At 44.2% G+C, this 16,736-nt stretch overlaps 2 protein-coding genes across 4 annotated transcripts in view; one reads left to right on the forward strand and one right to left on the reverse strand.

The window, feature by feature from the left end:
• The window catches only part of MBTPS2 (membrane bound transcription factor peptidase, site 2), a 36,574-nt gene extending 33,949 nt beyond the window's left edge, over positions 1-2,625 (reverse strand). Inside the window, exon 1 of one of the 3 annotated variants that reach the window (XM_045011550.1) lies at positions 2,474-2,625. In XM_045011550.1, the coding sequence (XP_044867485.1) occupies positions 2,474-2,548 (75 nt within the window). In that variant the 5' untranslated portion in view covers positions 2,549-2,625. Of the gene's footprint in view, positions 1-2,284; positions 2,375-2,473 lie in introns of those variants that run through there. The other 2 variants (XM_045011703.1, XM_045011634.1) reach the window with 2 other exon arrangements.
• The window catches only part of SMPX (small muscle protein X-linked), a 92,565-nt gene continuing 78,371 nt past the window's right edge, over positions 2,543-16,736 (forward strand). Inside the window, exon 1 of the mRNA XM_045011943.1 lies at positions 2,543-2,711. The gene's annotated coding sequence lies outside the window, so the exon portion shown is untranslated. The remainder of the gene's footprint in view (positions 2,712-16,736) is intronic.

A 16,736-nucleotide genomic window follows, 5' to 3' on the forward strand; every position in this document is an offset into this window, starting at 1 on the left:
GATGTGGGGCATACAAGGGGGCTCAGGGAAGGGGGCTGGAGGACAGGAGGGGGTGCAGAGTGCAGGAGGGGGCTCAGAGCAGGAGTGCAGGGAGGGGTGTGGAGTGCAGGAGGGGGGTCAGGACAGAGGTGCAGGAGGAGTGCGGCAGAGGGTTCAGGGCAGGAGGCTGGGGTGCAGGGTGCGGCAGGGGGCTCAGGAGGAATGCTGCAGGGCGTCTGATGATGACTGATGACTAAATATATTCAAATTTGGGATTTTTCCTGGACTCTCCTGCTCTCCTCAAGAGTCCCTCAGGACTGCTGTCAACTACTCAATTGCCTCTAAACTGTATGGTTTCTTTTCTTCTTTGCTCATGGATGAGCAGTATCAAAGGGGATCTAAAAAGAAAAAGGATGGTTGCTCAGACTGAGAAACCCATTTCAAGACCCCTATCCTGCAATGAGATGTAGATGGGCAGACCATTTGGAGTCCCAATTACTTCAGTGGGTCTCCACATAAGTGTAAAAGTTTTGCCCACATTCAACTACAGGGTAAGAGTCCAAAACTGTTTGTCAAAAAAAGCCTTTGAATAGCTAAAATCAGAAGACAGCCTGATGGCTGGTCTTTTTTTTTTTGGTTTACCTACGAAAGAAAGATCGTCGTTCAGATTTTGGATTTCTTCCCCCTAATTCAACCACTCCTAATGAATGGAGTGCTTAGTTCAAGTTTGTTTGCCAGTATTTGTTCTAGATCTCCTCAAATAAAATTTGAACATTTTTTTTAAAGAACTGTTTTTTTTTTTACAAATAGCGTATTGAACTTTTTGTTGGCTTAATTATTAAATCGTAATATCACAATATTTTTCTATAAAATGTTTGGCAAATATTGCTTTCATTATTCACTGAGCGTTATTTGTTTTTTTATCAAGGCAAGCAGCAGAGGGAGCTGCTTATTACTCCTGTTTGCTCATCTTCTAAATATTAAGAGAAAATATCTTTAAGAGTTTGTTCCTATATAATTTCTAAAAATATTTTTGCTCCTAGCCTACATCTAAATATGTTTCCTTTATTGAAATAAATCAGGTTTCATCAGGGCTGGCACGAGTGATTAAGATTGCAGGATTAGGACCTTTGCTCTGAAAAATAAGAACAGCGTGGAGGGAGCACTATGTTTGATTTTCACAATCATTGTTCTCAAATTTGTTACATTTATATAAGTATTTAACTTTCAAAGGACAAGCAACAAAACAAACAACTAGCATCAACATTAAAATTTACTGAGCAAAGTTTTGCTAGTTATGAAAATATACTTCATCTGCGCACGCTAGTACTTCCATGATCCCAGAGAATTCAGGGGATGGGGCAAAGTGGAGGAGCAGACATAAAAAAAGGCACCACCCGCTGCAGCGCTTGTACTCACTGAGCGGTGCTCCAAGTCTTTGGCAGGTCCTTCACTCGTTCGGCGTCTTCGGCAGCACTGAAGAACCCGCCGCTGAAGACCCGGAGCTAGTGAAGGGCCTGCCACTAAAGACCCAGACCGCCACTGGGTAAGTAAAAATTAAAAAGGCACCTCTAGCCAGGGAAGGGATTCTTGGCTAGAGCTCGTGGGGCCTGTAAGGGGCCCGGGGCAAATTGCCCCACTTGCCCCCCGGCAGCCCTGGTCAGATTTATAAAAATGCCAAAAGAGGCACTAATCTATATACCCTAGGGCAGGGTTCTCAATCTTGTTCTTTCTGAGGTCCCCCCCCCGCCTCCAACATGCTTTAAAAACTCTACAATAACTTGTTTATTGCATATAAAAGCCAGGCTGGCGTTAAGGGATAACAAGCAGAGCAATTGCCCAGGGCCCCATGACACATGGTCCTCCGCAAAGCTACATTGCTCAGACCTTAGGCCCGGGTAGTGGGGCTCAGCGACCTGGGCTTCAGCCCCATGTGGGCTTTCTGCCCTGGGCCCCAGCAAGTCTAACACTGGCCCTGCGTGGCAGACACCTGCTCGCGGCCACCCAGGGCGCCCCAGGTCCCTGGCTGAGATCCACCGCTCCCGGGTCCCTTGATACAGCTGAAAAACGCATCCTTAAAGCAGCAATTTAACCCACCAGACATCCCTACCCCTGTCCCTTTTCCTTCCAATCCCTCCCACCACCTCCACCGCCATTTTCAAACGCCCGGAGGAGAAAAGGAGCCTGGTAACACTCCCCCCCCCCCCCCGGAGGTTATTTTAGGGCTATTTCGTTCACAAGTGGGCGACGTTTTGTTTTACTTGTTATCTCTGTGGTCATGTATTAGAGGCGCCGAGACACATACACGGGGCTGGCTCGGGACGCGGCAAACCCGGGGGCCCGGGATACGAGGCGACCCCGACAAAGGCGGCGGGGGGGCGCCCCTCCCCCCTGGCTGCTGCAGGGGCTGCCGGCCCGCAGTGACCCCCCCCCCCCCCGGATGCAGCCGGGGGTCCAGCGCTCCCCCGTCCCTTCGCTGCCCCGGCGACCTCACCCTCAGCAGCGTGTCCGCCAGGTAAATGACGCACCAGCCCCCCAGCACGCAAACCACCACCGGGATCGGGATCATTGCGGCACCGAGGAGGAGGCGGCGGCAGCGGCGGCGGTTCCCGCATACAGAGATACCCCCGGAACTAAACGTGTGTCGGAACCTTCCTGCAGCAGCCCCATTTTCTGGTCGGACACTTCCGGGACTAGGACACAGGAGAGACGACACAACCGGTCGCGGGGAGGTTGGATTACGTCATGCTGTATCTAATCTCCCTTGTCCCCCCTTCCGCAGGAAACGCCATAGCTGCGAGAGGAGCGCTTGTAGATTGTGCGCAGGCGCAGTGAAGTGATCTCTCCAGGCTTCTCGCGTACTAATAGCTCAGCTTGGGCGGTGCGTGGGGCTCGAGCTGCGCATGCTCGGTGGGGGGGCTCTCACTGAAGGAGGATCCTGCCAGGAGCTCGCTGCGCAGTGACGTTGCTCCTCACCAGCTGTGCGCCCCGGTCACATGCAGCCCCCACAGCAGCGAGGGGGAGGGCGCGGCCCCAGTCTGTGCCCAGCGAGCACCGTGGCTGGCTATACTAGTGCCACGCAGGAGAGGTGCTTGGCCCAATGGCCAGGGCCCTGCTTTAGCTGCCTGGGTTGAGTTAACCTGGCCCATGTTTGAAGATTCACAATTTCAAACCCCAGGCTGAGCACAAGTGTCATGTCCCAGCACTTGCCTGCTTGGCCCTCTCCTTACTACCCAATTTACCTTTTCATTTAAAAGGAAATTAAGTTTGTATCACTAGCTGGTGTAAAGAAAAGTTTTCCATTGTGAACTGTTACCATGCTGCCTTTCTGAGTGGGAAGAGAGAGGTCCTCTATGCAGGACAAATTCAGTTATGTCTGAGACCCTACTTACAACATAGGGTATGCCTGCTTGCACTTAAGGTAGTGTGTAGAGTGCATACACTGCACACTCCTCCAGCATGTGTATAAATAGCAGCGTAGACAGTGATGCACTGCTTAGGTGAGTAGAGTATATAGGGAAAGACTTTGGCATCAGGGAAAGGCTCCGGTTGCTCGAGTCTTTCACTGCAGTGGGGAAAGGGTCCGGAAGGGAGCTTTTCCCTGCCACAGTGAAAGACTGGGGAACTTGGGAGCTGCCAAAGCCTTTCCCCACTGCCACCCTCTTGACAGAGCTTTTTACTGCAATGTGTAGCTACACACCATAGCATGGACTCAGTTTGCCTTTCACTAGGGTACGTAGCTACACCTTCCCACACACCACCCCAAGTGTTGACAGGATCACAGTTGTATTCTCTCAGTGTTCAGCAAAAATTCAATTTTTGGCCTCAAGTCTGCAGATTTGTATAGGCAGAGCCCTCAGGCCATGTGGAGCCCCACAGAAATCACTGAGGCTTTGCACAGATCTAGGGATCCACCAGAGAAGGTCTGAAAACAGAACTGGGAGTTCATATTATAGACAGGATCTGGCTGTGTTTTAACCATCAACATGGATTGGAGAAGAACATGCATATAGGAGGTGATCACAAAAACATAAATCCTTGTGGTGAGGTCCCCATCTGAAAGAAACAATTACAACTTCCAAAAGCTACTTGCAGCATTAGAATAGAAATCAGGTGCCAGAATGTGGGAGTGTTTTCATTTAGTCTGATTTCATATCAAGTAGTAGCAAAATTAGGTCCTAGAATAATACCAGGACTGATTTAGGGACCCAGAGAAGATATTTGAGTAATTTTTTCCCAGTGCTGGCATAGTATTTTGGCATAAATAATCATATAAATAATTTTACAAATGTGCTAGCATTAGCAACTGAGTTTTTAAAATGCAGTATTAAAGAAAAAAATTTGCAGCACAAATAATGTGTCCAGATCATTTGGGTATTTCCTCATTAACTCTTCCGTACTCCCTAGTTATAAAGATTAACACATTTCCCCTTTCCTTCCCCAGTTTTCTTGTCTTCTATGCACAACTATACAAATACACCACTTTGTATCTGGCTGAAGAAGTGCAATTTTATTGGAACTTGTAGGAAGGTCAGAATTGATTTTAGAAAGTACACAGAAGTGATTTACAGTTCTACCTACATGAACTAATTTTATTTTTTATTAGATTCCCTTTGGGGAAAAAACGATTGTGCTTTTCTTTTTTATCAATATTTCTAGAAAGTTTAATTAATACTTCCAAAATTCATCCCTTTTATCATTTTTTTCATCAATTTCTGCAGAAAGTCTGTTGCAGAAGTGCTGGAGTCAATTCAAAACTAATTCCACAAGGGCTGGCTATGGCTATTCTGTAGTTGTTCATCATCTATTCAATTCTTGTGTATGCTCATTTGAAGACTAGCTACACAGAGCAATGATGCAGCTGTAGTTATATTAATGGCACACATATTTAAAGTAGGGCTGTCAAGCGATTAAAAAACATTAATCACGATTAATCATGCAATTAATCATGCTGTTAAACAATAAGAGAATACCATTTATTTAAATATTTTGGATGTTGTCTACATTTTCAAATATATTTATTTCAATTACAACACAGAATACAAAATGTACAGTGCTCACTTTATAGTTATTTTTATTACAAATATTTGCACTGTAAAAAAAACAAAGTATTTTTCAATTCCCCCATTACAAGTAGTGTAGTGTAATCTCTTTATCATGAAAAGTGAACTTACAAATATAGAATTATACAAAAAAACTACATTCAAAAATAAAACGCTGTAAAACTTTAGAGCCTACAAGTCTACTCAGTCCTACTTTTTGTTCAGCCAATTGCTCAGATAAATAAGTTTGGTTACAATTTGTGGGTGATGATGTTGCTCGCTTCCTGTTTACAATGTCACCTGAAAGTGAGAACAGGAGTTCGTGCGGCATTGTTGTAGCCAGCGTTGCAAGATATTTACATGCCAGATGCATTAAAGATTCATATGTCCCTTCATGCTTCAACCACCATTCCAGAGACATGCATCCATGCTGATGATGGGTTCTGCTTGATAATGATCCACAGCAGAGCGGATTGACGCATGTTTATTTTCATCATCGAGTCAGATGCCACCAGCAGAAGGTTGATTTTCTTTTTTGGTGGTTCGGGTGCTGTAGTTTCTGCATTGGAGTGTTGCTCTTTTAAGACATCTGAAAGCATTCTCCACTCCTCGTCCCTCTCAGATTTTGGAAGGCACTTCAGATTCTTAAACCTTGTGTTGAGTGTTGTATCTGTCCTTAGGAATGGCACATTGGTACCTCTTTGTGTTTTGTCAAATCTGCAGTGAAAGGGTTCTTAAAATCTGCTGGGTCATCATCCAAGACTGCTATAACATGAAATATATGGCGGAATGTGGGTAAAACAGAGCAGGAGGCATACAGCTCTCCCCCCAAGGAGTTCAGTCACAAATTTAATAACACATTTTTTTTTAACAAGCATCATCAGCATGGAAGCATGTCTTTTGGAATGGTGGCCGAAGCATGAAGGGGCATACGAATGTTTAGCGTATCTGTCACATTAATACCTTGCAATTCCGGCTACAAAAGTGCCGTGTGAATGCCTGTTCTCACTTTCAGGTGACATTGTAAATAAGCGGGCAACATTATCTCCTGTAATTGTAAACAAACTTGTTTGTTTTAGCGATTCTCTGAACAAGAAGTAGGACTGTGTGAACCTGTAGGCACTAAAATTTTAGTTTTGAAGTCCAGTTATGTAAAAAAAAAAAATCTACATTTGAAGTTACACTTTCACGATAAAGAGATTGCACTACAGTACTTGTATGAGGTGAATTGAAATACTATTTATTTTGTTTATCATTTTTACAGTGCAAATATTTGTAATAAAAATAATACTATAAAGTAAGCACTGTACACTTTGTATTCTGTGTTGTAATTGAAGTCAATATATTTGAAAATGTAGAAAAACATCCAAAAATAATAAATTTCAACTGGGATTCGCAATTAAAACTGTGATTAATTTTTTAATTGCGATTCATTTTTTTGTTAATGGTGTGAGTTAACTGCAATTAATCGACAGCCCTAATTTAAAGATAAAAAGGAAAATTCTACTAGCCTCATGCACAAAAATGCATCTAGTGTAAACCTAAACAATGTACTCCCAGGCTAGTCTCTGGGAATATCTTAAAGTTATAGGATCATCTCCTGCAAACAGTTATGTATGTGACTAATTTTACTCACATGAGTAGTCTCAGTGAACTCAATCACAGTAAATAAGATCTGTGCCTGCTATTATGTGTTTGCAGGATTGGGTCTATAAAAGGCTTCTATGAACATTACTATAGTTTTGTTTACTGCTCTCTTTGTAAACTTTGTAAAATGCTGTTTGTGAAACTGGCGTAGAACTCTGGCAGTGCAAATCAGAAAGAATGTTCCTAAAATATACTCTGTACATCTTACAGATAGAAATCCCAATACAGATAAACACACAAAATTGCTGGCTTCTGCAGAAGAGGGAGCTTCCCACAATGCAGAAGACATATTTTTGAGTGAATTGAACACTGAACCTGATTGTCCTCTTATTTCTATGACTTCAAAGTGAGTATTTTGAATGTGACAGGAATGCATGAATGAGCCCTTTATTATAATAATAATATATGAGGCTGTTCAAGAATGGTCATTATGGAAGCAAGTGATTGGATTTTATATTTTATTATTTTTATGCCAGAATTAAAGGATTTACCACTTATGATAGATAGGATAGACATACCCTCAGTTTGTGTTTGCAGACTTGCAGAGGATGCAGGGGTTTGCATTCTGGCTTCTGTAAAGTGTATCTAGTGTGTAATATGCAGTAAATAAATAAATCAATGTAAAACACACTGCAGAGATTAGAAAAAAATTATAGACAGTATTGTACAGACCAGGTAATGTTTCTCAGTTTAATGAAGTACTTAAGCACATGTTTAAGTCTATCTCTATTCAGCAAAGCATTTATGCATGTGCTTAATTATTATTATTTATATTACCATAGCACCTAGGAGCCCTAGGCATGAAGTTGCATTGATGTGTGTAGTCCTATTGGTTTTATATTAGATGGTCAAGATTAAAGATTAAGATGGAATAAGAGGATTTCAATAAGGCTACCTATGTAAGTAGGTACTACACAGTTTGAGTGAGAGTTGCGGAATCGGGCCCTAAGCAGGCAGTAGCCACATCTTGCACTAGCTGATGTTTCCAAGTGGCCTTCAAGGGTAGCCTCCATGTACAGCACACAGCAATAATACAAGGTGAATGTAAAGGCATGGATAATTATGGCAAAGTCCATATACTAAAGCAGCAATATGAAAATGCAAATATTCATATGCTACCTTCTGAAATAGGCAGATCTTGCAAAAATGGAGCAAATACCAGCTAACCTCCAATTCCTCTGCAAAGTTTCAAGGCCACATATGAATCACCAGAGAGCATGAAAATAGGGTGTGCAGTTTATCACCACTGTGACATATGGATTAATTTCCTGCAATATCGTTGAGAAACCTTTTTGAATTAAGTTTACGTAGCTTTGGATTCCATTGTATTAAATGTAAAGTTTATACATTATTTTTGGAAGTGTTGAGAGTATCAAAGGCCTATTGTAAACAATGTGCCAGACAAGAAGGAATTGTTGGGACAAAGTAAAGCAGATTTCCTAGGAAATACCTGAAAGGAGGCGAATGCAAATTCCCACCTTCAGACACAACCTTTTGCAGCTGCACCCTGAGGAGGGAGCCAGTGTCTGCTGATCACCTGTTACCTGAGGACTCTATCAAAGGCCCAACTTTATATAGGAAAGAATGAATTGTGCATAGTTGTTCTTGTTATGAATTTGTAACCACAGAAAACCCCTCTGAATGGCTGTTCACCTACCAGAGCCTTTGTTGGAGGTGGGATGATCTCTGGCATCTTAGTAGCATTTGTATAAGTTCTTTTATTGTGTTTATTATGTTTTTACTGTAACACTTTCACCTTAAGAATAAATGTGCTTGCTTAGAAAGGGCTCTGTGATAACTTATAACTGTTGGCAATTACATTGTTCATAGTCTTTGAAGAATAAGCAAAGTACAGGTGCTGGCCTGGTTAGCCAGTCTGGCTTGCTGAAAATAACACAGTGTAGGCAAGGAACTGTGCAGCCTGGAAAAAGCTCATTCAGGTGCAAGAGAGACACAAGTCTCCACCCAAGAGAGGTGCTGGCTGAGGAGCCAGAATCCTAAAAGTGGCTGCCCTTGGTGAGCCCCGGAGAGGAAATACAGGTGTAGTTGCTCAGAACTATGACAATCACTATTTCAGTATTGTTAAACTCAGCGGATAATGTCTCAGTATGTGTGACTAGAATATGATTATCAGGTGTCAAAATGTAAAACATATGATCCAGTTAAATTTTGTAAGTTTCTGAATGATAGCTCTTTGTACTTTTATTGTACTTTTGGTCAAAGGATCCCAACGAATTTAAAAAATATTAATTTGCCTTACAATATCCTGTGAGGCAGAGAAGCAGAGTGCCATTTCCATTGTACAAATAGGGAAACTCCAGCACAGGGTTGAATGTTTTGCACAAGGTCATACAGAAAACTTGTGGCTGAGCTAGGACTTTCTGGACCCCCAATCCTATGCTTTTACCACAGATGATGTTAACTTCTATATGAAGATTAAAACAAAATCTATAAGCTACAGCAGGGATCGGCAACCTTTGGCCCGCGGCCCGCCAGGGTAAGCCCCCTGGTGGGCCGGGCCAGTTTGTTTACCTGCCGCGTCCAAGGGTTTGGCCAATCGCAGCTCCCACTGTCCACGGTTTGCCGTCCCAGGCCAATGAGGGCTGCGGGAGGTGGCGCAGGCTGAGGGATGTGCTGGCCGCCACTCCCACAGCCCCCATGGGCCTGGAACGGTGAACTGTGGCCAGTGAGGGCCGCGATCGGCCAAACCTGTGGATATGGCAGGTAAACAAACCGGCCCAGCTCGCCAGGGAGCTTACACTGGTGGGCCGCGTGCCAAAGGTTGCCGATCCCTGAGCCACAGGAAAAACATGCTCTGAAGAGAGCTAGGCAAAGACTATAGAAATGTTTTCACAAGTATTTATTTGAATTTTAAAATATATTTTGTTTCAGCCAGTCTGCACCCCTTGTGGGTTTGCTTTCTGTGAAGATTTGAGCAATTGAGTTTTACTGTAAAAAATGTCCACAGAAGACTAGTATCAAAGTCATAAAGGCACATATTTGTGGAAAGTGAATCTTTAATACACAGATAAGTATTGTCTAGGAAATCAGCATTAGGTAATACGATATTGCTTCCATTTCCCATCTGACACACACAGTTAAGCAATACAGCTTGAACTTCAACTACTCAAAATGTAGAATAAAGCATCCAAAATTGTATTTGTCAAATACATTAGAATAGTGTACTTGAGAAATATTTTATCTGCTCATGAGTATTCCATGAGCAGAAAAACAGGCTGAATTTGTAAAGTTAGTTATTTGTTACAACTTATACACAGAGATATAGTTCTGATCCACAGTCATTTCAAGATGATTCTGTTTAAAAACTGCATGTATGCAGATTAGTACTAAGACAAGTTAAATTCACAATGTAATCACTGTTCCCAAAAATCAATTTTATTGTATAAGAAATATGAGGTTTCTAAGGAAGAGCAAGAAGTTGTAGAGACAAAAATCTTTATTTACAGGGTACCTTTTTTGAATTTAGTAATATATTTTTGAGGCGCAATCTTGATGTATGAGAAGCATCATGCGTTACCAGTAGTGAAGACAGTCAATCCATTTCATGTTATATGAATATTCATTATATGAATACACATAACTAAACCGTTAATGTTTCTTTTTAAAGCTACTCATTTTTTAGAAAGTTAGACGTAACCCCTCCCCCCAAGTTATATAGTCTGTATTACAAGGTAACAGAGAATCATAGGACTGGAAGGGACCTTGAGAGGTCATCTAGTCCAGTTCCCTGCACTCATAGCAGGACTAAGTATTATCTAGTATTAGTATCTACTATCTACTATACTATCTACTATACTAGTATTAAGTATCTAGTATTATCTAGGCCAGTGGTGGGCTTCCCACAGCTCCCATTGGCTGGGAACGGCGAACCACAGCCACTGGGAGCTGCGGGCAGCTGTGCAAATGTAAACAAACAGTCTGGCAGCCTGCCAGCGGATTACCCCGATGGGCCGTGTGTGCCCCATGGGCCGCAGGTTGCCGACCACTGATCTAGACCATTCCTGTCTAATGGTCTAGATCAGTGGTGTCTGTCTAACCTATTGTTAAAAATATCTAATGATGGAGATTCCACAACCTCCCTAGGCAATTTATTCCAGTGCTTAACCACCCTGACAGTTAGGAAGATTTTCCTAATGTCCAACCTAAACCTCTCTTGCTTCAATTTAAGCCCATTTCTTCTTGTCCTATCCTCACAGGTTAAGACAAACAATTTTTTCATTCCTCCTTGTAACAACCTTTTACATACTTAAAAACTGTTATCATGACCCCTCTCACTCTTCTCTTCTCCAGACTAAGCAAACCCAATTTGTTCAATCTTCCCTCATAGGTCATGTTTTCTAGACGTTTAATCATTTTTGTTGTTCTTCTCTGGACTCTCTCCAATTTGTCCACATCCTTCCTGAAATGTGGCACCCAGAACTCGACCCAATACTCCAGTTGAGGCCAAATCAGTGCAGAGTAGAGCGGAAGAATTACTTCTCGTGTCTTGCTTACAACACTCCTGCTAATACATCCCAGAATGAAGTTTGCTTTTTTTGCAACAGCATTACACTGTTGACTCATATTTAGCTCATGGTCCACTATGACCCCCAGTTCCCTTTCCGCAGTGCTCCTTCCTAGGCAGTCATTTCCCATTTTGTATGTGTGCAACTGATAGTTTCTTCCTAAATGTAGTACTTTGCATTTGTCCTATTGAATTTCATCCTATTTACTTCAGATCATTTCTCTAGTTTGTCCAGATCATTTTGAATTTTAATCCGATCCTCCAAAGCACTTGCAACCCCTCCCAACTTGGTATCATCCACAAACTTTATAAGTGCACTCTCTGTGCCATTATCTAAATAATTGATGAAGATATTGAACAGAACCAGACTCAGAACTTTTCTGTGAGCAGAAAGTAAAGCTCTCCCAATTCCCATTTCTTTAGAATAGATTCAGTGTGGTTTTTGTCACAGATGTAGGGCTAACTGCACCTCTGTACCCTTTCCAGTCTGTCTGAATATACCCATTCAGTTGTCAATTTACCCCAGGGGTAGGCAACCTATGGCACACGTGCTGAAGGTGGCATGCAAGCTGATTTTCAGTGGCATTCACACTGCCTGGGTCCTGGCCACCGGTCCGGGGGACTCTGCAGTTTAATTTAATTTTAAATGAAGCTTCTTAAATATTTTAAAAACTTTATTTACTTTACATACAACAATAGTTTAGTTATATATTATAGACTTATAGAAAGACCTACTAAAAATGTTAAAATGTATTAGTGGCACACCAAGCCTTAAATTAGAGTGAATAAATGAAGACTTGGCACACCACTTCTGAAAGGCTGCCGACCCCTGATTTAGCCTTTAGCTATCCTGGGGTACGTCTACACTACGGGATTATTCTGATTTTACAGAAACCATTTTTTTAAAACAGATTGTATAAAGTCAAGTGCACACAGCCACACTAAGCACATTAATTCGGCGGTGTGCGTCCATGTAGCGTCAATTTCCAGAGCGTTGCACTGTGGGTAGCTATCCCATAGTTCCCGCAGTCTCCCCTGCCCATTGGAATGCTGGGTTGAGATCCCAGTGCCTGATGGGGCAAAAAACATTGTCGCGGGTGCTTCTGGGTACAGCCTCACCCCTCCCTCCGTGAAAGCAGCAGCAGCCAACCGTTTCAAGCCTTTTTTCCTGGGTGAACTGTGCAGACGCCATAGTACAGCAAGCATGGACCCTGCTCAGCTCAAGACAGCAATCATGGATGTTTTAAACACCTCGCGCATTCTCGTGCAGTCAATGCTGAACCGGGACCTGCAAAGCCAGGCGAGGAGGCAGCGGCTACGGCAGCGCGGCGACGAGAGTGATGAGGACATGGACACAGAATTCTGTCAAACTGCGGGCCCCTGCGCTTTGGGGCAGGTTCTAGCCATTGAACGCCGATTTTGGGCCCGGGAAACAAGCACAGACTGGTGGGACCGCATAGTGTTGCAGGTGTGGGACGATTCGCAGTGGCTGCGAAACTTTCGCATGCGGAAGGGCACTTTCATGGAACTTTGTGACTTGCTTTCCCCTGCCCTGAAGTGCCAGAATACCAAGATGAGAGCAGCCCTCACAGTTGAGAAGCGAGTGGCGATAGCCCTCTGGAAGCTTGCAACGCCAGACAGCTACCGGTCAGTCGGGAATCAATTTGGAGTGGGCAAATCTACTGTGGGGGCTGCTGTGATGCAAGTAGCCAAAGCAATCACTAAGCTGCTGCTACGAAAGGTTGTGACTCTGGGAAACGTGCAGGCCATAGTGGATGGCTTTGCTGAAATGGGATTCCCTAACTGTGGTGGGGTGATAGATGGAACCCATATCCCTATCTTGACACCGGAGCACCAGGGCATACATAAACCGCAAGGGGTACTTTTCCATGGTGCTGCAAGCACTGGTGGATCACAAGGGACGTTTCGCCAACATCCACGTGGGATGGCCGGGAAGGGTTCATGACGCTCGTGTCTTCAGGAACACTACTCTGTTTAAATGGCTGCAGCAAGAGAATTACTTCCCAGACCAGAAAATAACAGTTGGGGATATTGAAATGCCTGTCGTTATCTTGGGGGACCCAGCCTACCCCTTGATGCCATGGCTCATGAAGCCATAACACAGGCAGCCTGGACAGTAGTCAGGAGCTGTTCAACTACAGGCTGAGCAAGTGCAGAATGGTGGTAGAATGTGCATTTGGCCGTTTAAAGGCGCGCTGGGGCACATTACTGACTCGCTCAGACCTCAGCCAAACCAATGTCCCCATTGTTATTGCTGCTTGCTGTGTGCTCCACAATCTCTGTGAGAGTAAGGGGGAGACCTTTATGGCGGAGTGGGAGGCCGAGGCAAATCACCTGGCCGCTGATTACGCACAGACAGACACCAGGGCGATTAGAAGAGCACACCAGGAAGTGGTGCACATCAGAGAAGCTTTGAAAACCAGTTTCATCACTGGCCAGGGTACAGTCTGACTGTTGTGTTTGTTTCTCCTTGATGAAAACCACCCCCCCTTGATTGACTCATTCCCTGTAACCCACCCACCCCCCCCCCCCCCTTCAATCACAGCTTGCTTTCTAAGGAAATAAAGTCACTCTCATTTAAAAATCATGAATTCTTTATTACTTAATTATAAAAAGAGGGAGAGAACTGACAAGGTAGACCGGGTGGGGTTTGGGAGGAGAATAGTAGGGAAGGAAAAGGCACTAAAAAAATTTCATAATGAGAGCCTTTTGGTTGGGCTGTCCACTGGGATGGAGTGGGCGGGTGCACGGAGCCTACCCTCATGAGTTCTTACTCGTCTGGCGGGTGAGGAGGCTATGGAACATGGTGAGGGGGGAGGGTGGTTATACAGGGGCTGCAGCGGCACTCTGTGATCCTGCTGCTGTTCCTGAAGCTCCACCATACGCTGGAGCATGTCAGTTTGATCACGCAGCAGCCCCAGAGTTGCATCCCGCCACCGCTGATCTTCCTGCCGCCACCTCTCATCTCGAGCATCTCTCCTCTCATCTCGAGCGTCCCTCCTGTCCTCACATTCGTCCCTCTGTCCTCACGTTGGTCCCTCCTGTCCTCACGGTCACTGGCATCTTTCTTGTACTTTGCTACCACGTCCTTCCACTCATTCAGATGAGCTCTTTCATTGTGGGTCACTTCCATGATTTCCGAAAACATTTCTTCTCGTGTCTTTTTTTTCCGCCGCCTTATCTGAGCTAGCCTTCGGGATGGAGTAGGGAGGCTTGAAAAATTTGCAGCTGCATGAGGGAGGGAAAAAAGGGAGAGAAGTATTTAAAAAGATACATTTTAGAGAACAATGGTCATACTCTTTCACGGTGAACAACACTATTCACCTTACATAGCACATGTGTCTTCACTACAAGGTCGCATTTTGTATCTTAATATTGAGTGCCTGCGGCTTTGGTGTTACCGTTGAGTGCTGCTTCTTTCCTGTTAACGTGCAGCGGCAGAAACCACCCCGTGGCTGGCATCATGGAAGATCACTGCTAAACACCTCCCTTCCCCCCGCCTCCACCGCATGGCTGGTAGCAGGAAAGATCCCTGCTAGCCAAACGCGGAAAAGCTCAGCGCCAATTGTGCCCCTCCCTTCCCCCCGCTTGGCTACCTGCAGGGAAGGATTTCTTTTAAGTCACAGCCCAGTAGGAATGGCCATCTCTGTCTCCTTACTTAAATTCCTGAATTTCAACTAGGTTACCATGAACGATATCACTCTCCTGAGGATAACACAGCGAGATAAAGAACGGATGTTGCTTGAATGCCAGCAATCACCGGGACCATACGCAGCTAGGCTTTGTCATGCAATGATACCAGATTACTTGCTACATGCATGGCATGGTCAAATGTCCTACCATGGAGGACGGAATAAAGCAGCGCTGCCCAGAAACCTTCTGCAAAGGCTTTTGGAGTACCTCCAGGAGAGCTTCATGGAGATGTCCCTGGAGGATTTCCGCTCCATCCCCAGACATGTTAACAGACTTGTCCAGTAACTGTACTGGCCGCAAATGCATCCCAAGTCCTCAGGCCAAATTAATCATTCAAAAACGCTTGCTTTTAAACCATGTCTTATATTTACAAGGTACACTCACCAGAGGTCCCTTCCATGGCTTCATTGTCTGGGATAGTTGCTTGGGAGGGCTGGGAGGGTAATTCCGTCAGGGTGAGAAAAAGCTCCTGGCTGTTGGGGAGAACGGGGTGCTGTGTGCTCTCTACAAGCTCGTCCTCCTCTTCCTCCTCCTCATCTTCCCCGTCCGCAGAATCCTCAGCCATGGCTGCGATTACCACCCCCACCTCGGAATCCACGGACAGGGGTAGGGTAGTGGTGGCGGACCCCCCTAGAATTGCATGCAGCTCAGCATAGAAGCATAGAAGAGGCATGTTTTTGACCCTGCCCCGGACTTTCCGTTTGCTTCTTTGGTTTTCTGGTAGGCTTGTCTGAGCTCCTTAACTTTCACACAGCACTGTACTGAGTGCCTGGTGTGGCCTCTCTGCATCATGGCCTTGGAAATTTTTTCAAATGTTTTTTCATTTCGTCTTTTGGAACGGAGTTCTGTTAGCACGGAATCCTCTCCCCATACAGCGATCAGATCCAGTACCTCCCGTGCAGTCCATGCTGGAGCTCTTTTTCGATTCTCAGGAGACTGCATTATCACCTGTGCTGATAAGCTCTGCATGGTCATCTGTGCTGGTGAGCTCTCCACGCTGGCCAAACAGGAAATGAAATTCAAAAGTTCGCAGGGCTTTTCCTGTCTACCTGGCCAGTGCATCCGCGTTCAGATGGCTTTCCAGAGCGGTCACAATGGTGCACTGTCGGATAGCTCCCGGAGGCCAATACTGTCAAATTGCGGCCACACTAACCCTAATCCGACATGGCAATACCGATTTGAGCACTACTCCCCTCATCGGGGAGGAGTACAGATATCGGTTTTAAGAGCCCTTTATATCGATATAAAGGGCTTCGTTGTGTGGACAGGTGCAGCGTAAAATCGGTTTAACGCTGCTAAATTCGGTATAAACGCGTAGTGTAGACCAGGCCCTGGAGTGGAATTCCAGAATTCTCCCATACTCCAGTTCTGTCACAGCTTTACAAGCCTGTGCTGTATTATGGGTGGGTGAGTGCAGGGGCTTATAAAAAAGCAGAAAGACTTTGAATGCCGGAGAATCACACATATACATCATTATACAGGAATACCTAAATCCATGTAAAACCTTATTCAAGTTAAAAAGATTTATGGCAAAAGCATAATAGCACTAATCAAAAATAATTGGGCATATAAATACAAAATAGAACATAATAAATGAATAAAGATAAAATCAAATTCAATCTGTCTCAGTGTCATAAGGAACTAGCTGCTAAATAACAAACAAATTTATCTTGAGATTAATTATCTTCATCTCTAATTATTATTCATTTCAGCTTTGATCTATTATTGAAATGCCTAGACTTACTATTCATATATTACCATAAATACACATGAGGCTTTAAAAAATAATAAGGCCCTGCCTTGATGTACTTTACTGTCTAAGGTCCTGA

The sequence above is a fragment of the Mauremys mutica genome, chromosome 1, assembly GCF_020497125.1.
Source record: "Mauremys mutica isolate MM-2020 ecotype Southern chromosome 1, ASM2049712v1, whole genome shotgun sequence".
Taxonomy (NCBI): Eukaryota; Metazoa; Chordata; order Testudines; family Geoemydidae; genus Mauremys; species Mauremys mutica.